This window comes from Morus notabilis, unplaced genomic scaffold, assembly GCF_000414095.1.
Source record: "Morus notabilis unplaced genomic scaffold, ASM41409v2 Scaffold458, whole genome shotgun sequence".
In the NCBI taxonomy this organism is placed as follows: Eukaryota; Viridiplantae; Streptophyta; class Magnoliopsida; order Rosales; family Moraceae; genus Morus; species Morus notabilis.
In genome coordinates, this window is record NW_010358644.1 from 87,645 (window position 1) to 95,011 (window position 7,367).

The 7,367-nt window shown below is 36.0% G+C and overlaps 2 protein-coding genes across 3 annotated transcripts; one reads left to right on the plus strand and one right to left on the minus strand.

Moving 5' to 3' along the window:
- Positions 1-437: 437 nt before the first annotated feature.
- LOC21389954 (haloacid dehalogenase-like hydrolase domain-containing protein 3) lies at positions 438-2,942 on the plus strand. 2 transcript variants are annotated; one of them, XM_024162237.1, is made up of 9 exons: positions 438-622; positions 760-894; positions 1,309-1,394; positions 1,512-1,595; positions 1,683-1,758; positions 1,896-1,968; positions 2,083-2,156; positions 2,323-2,416; positions 2,596-2,942. In XM_024162237.1, exons 1-9 carry the CDS (start codon positions 502-504, stop codon positions 2,660-2,662), a joined length of 810 nt encoding a protein of 269 aa, XP_024018005.1. In that variant the 5' UTR covers positions 438-501; the 3' UTR covers positions 2,663-2,942. The 2 variants fall into 2 exon arrangements, with proteins under 2 accessions (XP_024018005.1, XP_010091209.1); XM_010092907.2 differs by having other exon boundaries at positions 787-894.
- A 368-nt stretch (positions 2,943-3,310) lies between these two features.
- Positions 3,311-6,785, minus strand: LOC21389955 (cullin-3A). The gene is made up of 2 exons (XM_010092908.2): positions 6,311-6,785; positions 3,311-5,432 (listed from the first exon to the last, which is right to left on the minus strand). The coding sequence occupies exons 1-2, from the start codon at positions 6,469-6,471 to the stop codon at positions 3,395-3,397; spliced, it is 2,199 nt and encodes a 732-aa protein (XP_010091210.1). The 5' UTR covers positions 6,472-6,785; the 3' UTR covers positions 3,311-3,394.
- Between the last annotated feature and the right edge of the window lie 582 nt (positions 6,786-7,367).

Consider the following 7,367-nt stretch of genomic DNA (forward strand, 5'->3'; position numbering starts at 1 on the left):
TTTCCGCATTTTAGAATAGGATTAGTTTCCTTTGGTTTAATTTCTAAATTTAGAACTGGGTTTGTTTATTTTATTTTATTTTTGAATCATCTATTTAAATATGAGTTGTAGGATTGTTATGGATTATTCAGTTCAGATATTATAATAAAATTTAGAGTTTATTTTCTCTATTTCAATTCTCTCCATATTTTGTGGAATCAATGAGATTGATATTTATTTTTCTGACATTTGTTAGCGAGTTTTTCCACATTCTAGGTGAATCATAAATCTTAAGAATTTATCCCTTTTTTCTATTTTTTCTCACGCTTGGCTGCATCATAAAACGACGGCAAACTCTCAAACACAGAACGACATGTCCCATCTGCGTAAACGACAGTCTGTTTTTGACTTTCTAAAGCGAAACACACAAGATACAAATACAAACAATAAACATTTTTTCCCCCATAGCTGTTGGCATACAGAGGGAGAGAGCCGGCAAGTCGATGATTATCGGCGGAGAATATGGAGGCGTGCTTGACGAGGTGCTGCAACGGCGGTTCTCTTCTCAGAGCCCTCAAACCTCTCCATTCGGGACTTTCAAAGCCACTCCGTTGCTCTCTCTCTTCTACGCCTCTCCACTCCGGTACCGCTTAACGCTTATTCATGGAATATCTGATTGTTATATTTATATTTATATATATATATGTATATGTATATGTAATAGAAACTAAAATTAACAAACATTTGATAAAATGTAGACTGATTTTTGGAGTTGTTTAGATATTTTGATGAAATATGGAATAATAGGATCTGTTAGAAGAGCATACGACGGACTGTTGTTGGACGCCGGAGGCACTCTCTTGCAGTTGGCCAAGCCTGTCGAAGAGACTTATGCTTCAATCGGAGCCAAATATGGTTGGTTTTTTTTTTTTTTTTTTTCAAATTATCTTTATATTTTACTTTTGGCTTTTGGGTTGTAAAAATGCTAATTCTTGTGTAAATGTGCGATTCGTTAACAGTGTTAGTTGTGTTATTCGTCAGAGAGTTAGTTAAAACAGTTAAACTTGTGTTTGTGATGTCGTTCAGGCCTGACTTCTACTCCAGATGAAATAAAGCTGAACAGAAATTTTTCTATTTTTACTTTTATTTTTATTGCTATTGGGTTACGAAAAATGCTTAAATGTTTTCCAATAAGTTATAAACTGTGGCTCTCAAAAATTGTGAATTTGTGATTTGTTAAAAGTCAACGATGCTCAAAATAGGTTGTTGGGTTGTTCACCGGAGAATTAATTGACTGACAGTTAAATTTGTGTTTGTAATGTTTTTCAGGTCTTTCTGCAACTCCAGCTGAAATAAAGCAAGGATTTAAGAGAGCTTTTGCTGCTCCATCATGGCCCGAAAAGCTTCGCTACCAGGTTTCTGTTAAATTTCAGAGATCTCTAGATTTATTATTTTCATTCCAAGTCAATTCATTATGCAGTGTTTTTATTTTTTCTGGGATTCTAGTTGAGCTATTTTATGTTTACTGACAGGGAGATGGGAGGCCATTTTGGAAACTTGTTGTTTCTCAGGCGACTGGGTGTTCCGACATCGATTATTTTGAAGAAGTTTATGAGGTGATCTTTCTTTGAATGCCGACTTTGCTTGTTTTATCATAAGCATTTTCACCGGTAGTTTTGAATATCAGTGGTTGCTTTTGTTAGTACTACGCTAAAGGCAATGCTTGGCATCTTCCTTCTGGAGCCTATGAAACAATCGTCTGCCTCAAGGATGCCGGAGGTCATATTTACCAAGTATTTTTATTATTTTTTTTCTCCTCTTTGTTTTTCATGCTAGAAAATATTTGGTTCTTCCATTGTTTATGGACTTTTGATGCCTCTTTTTTTCTGTTACGGGCGTTGCATTCAACGATGCAGTTAAGGTAGCTGTTGTATCCAATTTCGACACCCGCTTGCGGACGCTATTGAAGGACCTCAATGTTCTAGACCTGTACAGCATTATCCCTTTCTTCTAATTGATCTTTACTATATATATTGGAATGAAAGAAAAAGGAAAACATGCTTTTTTGTTCTTCCAACAGTTTTGCCATTGTTTCTTTTACAGGTTTGATGCTGTCATTATATCCTCAGAGGTTGGATATGAAAAGCCAGATTCAAAGATATTTGAAGCTGCTCTCGGTATGCATAATGGAAGCGGATTTTCTCCTTTTTGATTGACAAGTTTTTGGGAAGTTTGATTTATTCTATAAGTTCTACTTATGCTCTACATCTATTTCAGTAAACTTCTAAATAGTTAGAAGATTTTCCATCTTTGCATCTTTGTGGCTTTCTGTTACTGTTTTAGATCAAATCAATGTGGAGGCATGCAAAGCTGTACATGTTGGGGATGATGAAAAAGCAGACAAGCTTGGTGCCAATGCCATCGGGATAGATTGCTGGTAAGAAAATTTGAAAGATTGTATGTATTAGTTTGTGCTTCCTTCGGAGTTATTTGATTAAATATAATCCATGATTGTCATTTTTGTTGATGTAAATATTGGTAAAGCTTGTGGGAATAGATTGAGAAATAGCTTATGAATTATGATAAAGCTACTTATTATTGATTCACAATAAGCAGGTTATGGGCCATAGATGTGAAGACCTTCTCAGACGTTCAAAATGGCATTCTCGTTTCAGGGTCATAGATTCCAAAAATCAAGTATGAGTAGCAAATCTCTCTTGACCATAATCCATGTTTCATTTGCTCCTTTTATTTTATTTTATTTTATTTTTTTGAGGGGGGACTTTGATGGAAAATGTGGTATATTTTCCTCTTATGTAATTTGTTGGGAGGAATATTTGAGCAAGGATAGACTCGGTTGCTTCGACGAAAAGGGTGGCAGAAAAAGAGAAATTTTTGGGAGTATTCAATATGATCATAAAATGGTCTTGAATGGTGCTGTGCAGCTGTTAATTATATTTAACTTTTTTCATGAATAAAAAATATTATTTGCATTCAACATGCATAATTATTTTTGTACTCGCAAAGTGATACCTCATTCGCCCGCTGGTGAATGGAAGTGAAATAATAGTGGAACTCAAGAATTTCCTAACATCTCGAGATTGACGATGATTTTAATTGATCATCTAATATTCCAAGAGAAAAAAAAAAAGATTTTATTGACAAATATAAACGCAAGGCGAATTATCGAGCATTGCTGCATTTATATTCAGCATTCCATTATTCATCTTTAAACCGAAATTTTTTTACCATCTCCTCAAAAGTTAAAACGCTGAATTATCAATATCGCCTCAACTTGAAAACGTCATTAGCGAAAGAGTAGAAAAGCAGCAACAGCACAAATGGATATCCATTAAAATTTACCTAAAAGTTAACAATACGACTTATCAAATGCCAAGACAAGCAAACATTTCTTCTAGGCAAGATAACGATACAATTTTCTGTCTGTGTTGTCCCTCTCCAAAAAATCACGCTCAATGAGGGACTCGATGCGTTTCTTAATCTCTGTTGGGTTAGCTAGGAATCGTGATTGCAACTGTTTTGTGACCTCAGCAATTATATTGTTGTGATCCAGAGTCTTCCTTGATTTCATGATCCTCACTATCGCAGCTTCAATCTGAGGCTTCCTGTCCTCCTCCACTCTCTGACGGGTCTCCTGTTTTTCGGGTTCTGATTCCTTTTGTGCAACAACAGTTCCTATCTTCACCTTATAGAATTTGCTTGCAAACTTGTCGTTAACGAAGAATGCATCATCCTCAACTATTTCTTTACTCATAGGCTCTTTACGAAGAACATTCTTTCCCTTCACGCACGCCAATGATTGCAGGCACCTCTTTAGATCCGGCGCAGGAATCTCCGTGGCCTGCTCAATCTCCTTGTAGCTAAGCCGATCAGCCTTATTAAACAGCATTAGGACACACATTTGATAAGTGGACACATTTAACTCATGCTTCTGGCCCTTCCCAAAGGAAGCCTTGATATCAGCTGTACCCATGTTACATTGCCAGGACAATCTCCGACCAGTATGGGTCCCAAGGTAATAGGATCTGAACTTCTCACATAATGCTAACATTTCTGCTGGAAGGTTGCATGTGACGCTGGGCTGAGTTGGCCAAGATCCAGTTGTCAGAACCTGGACAGTCAATGTGGGTCCACCCCCTAGTTCAGGATGGCTTGCATAAAATCCTTGCATTGTGTCTTGAGAAGTTTTCATGTCTGTAAACATGCCCTCTAATTTGCAAGTAAATTGATATCCGCACTCTGTCTTGAGCTTCACTATCAAACTTCTCTCTGCATCATCAGAGACAGTTTTACCAGACAAAAGCCTCTTTGCCAAGTGCTGCTTGTAATATTTTTCAAACACATCTTTTTCCTGTAGGTACCGGAACAATGTCATCACCTTGTCAAGAATAATTTCTACATCCTCCTCACTAACCCCCTTCAAACCTTTGCGGAGTTTGTCATCAACAAACAAAGAAATAAACTCGGGTGAACGTGGGTTCAGATTAAGAAAGTACTCAAATGATGAATTCAGAGCATTCTGAAATGTCTTGTCATTAGCAAACGATGAGCTAATAATTCCATCGTACTTATCTTTCTCATCCAAGAGTCGTTGCACAAATTCCACAGGATCCTTTGACTTTTCAGGATCAGTAACTAGCTGTTTACCAGTTTCTCTGATGTGAGAAGTCATCACCTCGCGTATTGTCAAAAGACCATTGGAAACCCTTCGGAACAAGTTGTACATTCTTTTTAGGTCTTCATACTTATCATCAAGAAGCATGTTTACCAGACCTGAATTTTCCATATGCACTAATCTTGGCATGTGGTTTGCAATCATCTCTTTCTCCACCACACTAGTTATCTTGACTTCGCTCCTTGTATCCAAGTAATGGGTAACCCTTTCAAACTCCTCATTCAAACGCCTCTCTGCCTCCTTCAAGTAATCCCCACAATCACAACAGTTAATAAACTTTTGTGACTCACCCTTGTAAAACTCAGCTGAAACTTCAAGAAAATGTTTCTCAAAGTCTTCTTGGTAAACAGAAGGGCCCAAATCCATCAGCAACTTAATTATATTCCTCATCAGCCCCCTGTTAATAACTTCACCACTCCGCTCCCTCTGTATTAGATCAAGAAGTGTAGTAAGAAGTCTAGTTTGAATATTAGGGGAGTGTACAATATTATCCCTCCATAGGTTCAGCCCAAGTTCGTGAACAGGGGTTTTCTGGGTACTTGGAATATAAGTCCTGTCCATGTACATCAGTATGTCTCGGATCATTTGCATAGCCTTATTGTGATCGTTCCATTTTCTGTTTAGTTCTTCAAGAAACAAACCTCCCTGAGCAGCTTCAATGGATTTCGATATCTCTATGAGATGAGAAGTCATGGTTGTAACCAGCCCCGAGTACAACTTTTCACCAAATTTGTGAAGCACCATATTGTAGGCATTTCTAAATTCACAGAGAAACTACAACATTATAAACTTTTCATCCTTTTTCTAAAATGAAAAAGCTCCACAAATCCGACAACAATAAAGCACGTGTATATGTGTGCGCGCGCGAGCGCGAGTGCAGTGTGCGGCTATTTCAGGAATTCATTAAGCATGTAACAAGTCGATTAGCCAAGCTTGTTTCTAGAAATTTCACAAAGCCAAAGAAGTATTTATTTGTCAAGAAGAAGCAACATATCTGACTCCAATTAGTTTGCATGAAGGTTTAAACTGTGCTCCTTAAAACAGTTCAATTCAAAGCAATTTGAGCCATTCTTATCCTTAATTAAAACAAACCCCAACCATAAAATAGACATCTCTACGCCCTATTCTTGTTCACTAATATAAACAGCAATCAACAAACATATTCAACTACGTATATTCGAACTGCAGGCAAAATGGTTAATAAACATTAAAACGCCCTAAGCTATAGAATATAGATGGTATCAAAATAGCCCTGCAGAATTTTCGCTTTAAACTAAGTTCACATTTCCATATAATAAGTAAACATCCTCGTCAATTTCTCTTCATAACTAAAATGCTTTCCTTTCATGTTTTTTTCTCGATATACGGCTTAATACAAATATGTCTCATATTTTTTGAAATCACGAACCCTAGAAACAAAGAATCCTCAAGTACTATAACCGAAGGCAACAACAAATCTTCTAAATTCAAGAACTATAATCTCAAACCATAGAACCAAATCGAGAGAATCGAATACCTAAACTACGATCAAAATCAACAAATGAAGAAAAACAAATTCACTAACTCTACACAAAAACAATCACAAGAACAAACGCAAATTGAAGAAGCGAAATTCAGAGAGAAAGAGAGACCGACCTGTAGAGCTCCTCAAAGCTGAGGCCACTGGCATTAAGATTGTAAATCTCGTGGATTGCATGTTCCAGAATCTTCCATGTCTTCTCGGCGTACTTCGGATCCACCACAACCTTGTGCTTGAACGCCTCAATCTGGAAATTCCGCTTCTTCTGGTTACTCATCGTTTCTTCTCCGTTTACAGAAACTTCCAAACCGAAACGCAAAGCTCTGATCGAAACGAGGCAAAAGAGGATCCGAATCCGAATCTGAGCCTAGAAATCCGACATGAGAATTGAGAAAGATCGAGGAATTTCTGTTCGAAGTTCGAAGTGAAGAAACGAAGAAGAGAACAGAGATCAAGAGAGAGTATTATGTATATTTTTGGTTGGAGGGAAAGCGAATTGACGAATTGAAATGAGAAAAGGGGGAAAAATGAAAAGGGTGGGATTGAGATGAAATATTAGATTGAGTGACGTTTTACCATTTATGGGATTTCTGTGAATCTGTGATTATCCCAATTGACCATACAGAGGATGCAAAGAAAAAACAAAGAAAATGCCCCATGTAGTCTCTTTTTTTTTTTCTTTTTTTTTTTTTCAATTTCAAAGAAAAATAAAAAAGAGAAAAGGAATTACCCAATGTACTTTTAAGGATCCTTTGGTAGGAGGAAAAAAAAAATATTGATGCAATTTCAAAAAATATATATTGATGAAATAATATTAAAAAATAAATTCATGCATGCTGTTTATAAACAAAATTTTATTGTGTTTCCAAAAATAAATTTAATTTCAAATTAGTTAAAAATAATCTAAGAAAGATCCTATCTTAATTTTATGAATTTCAAAATTAATTATTTTTAAATTCTAAAAATTAAAAAAGAAAAGAAAGAAAATGTTATTGTTTCTTGATTTTTCACTAAAAAAATCATTGGCCCCGTTTGGTAATGTTTTCGAGATGGTTTTACTTTCGGTACAAAAATAAAAATGAAATTGTTTTGAAAATCATTCTAAAACTGATTCTGAAATTACGTTTGGTGGTCTTTTAAGAGATTAGTTTTAGTATAATAAAAAAGTAAAAT

Coding starts and splice junctions, on each gene's coding strand:
- LOC21389954 (XM_024162237.1), top strand. CDS start 502: ATGGAGGCGTGCTTGACGAGGTGCTGCAACGGCGGTTCTCTTCTCAGA. Junction 895..1,308: donor TTCAATCGGAGCCAAATATG/GTTGGTTTTTTT, acceptor AATGTTTTTCAG/GTCTTTCTGCAACTCCAGCT. Junction 2,157..2,322: donor GATATTTGAAGCTGCTCTCG/GTATGCATAATG, acceptor TTACTGTTTTAG/ATCAAATCAATGTGGAGGCA.
- LOC21389955 (XM_010092908.2), bottom strand. CDS start 6,471: ATGAGTAACCAGAAGAAGCGGAATTTCCAGATTGAGGCGTTCAAGCAC. Junction 5,433..6,310: donor AGCTTTGAGGAGCTCTACAG/GTCGGTCTCTCT, acceptor CTGTGAATTTAG/AAATGCCTACAATATGGTGC.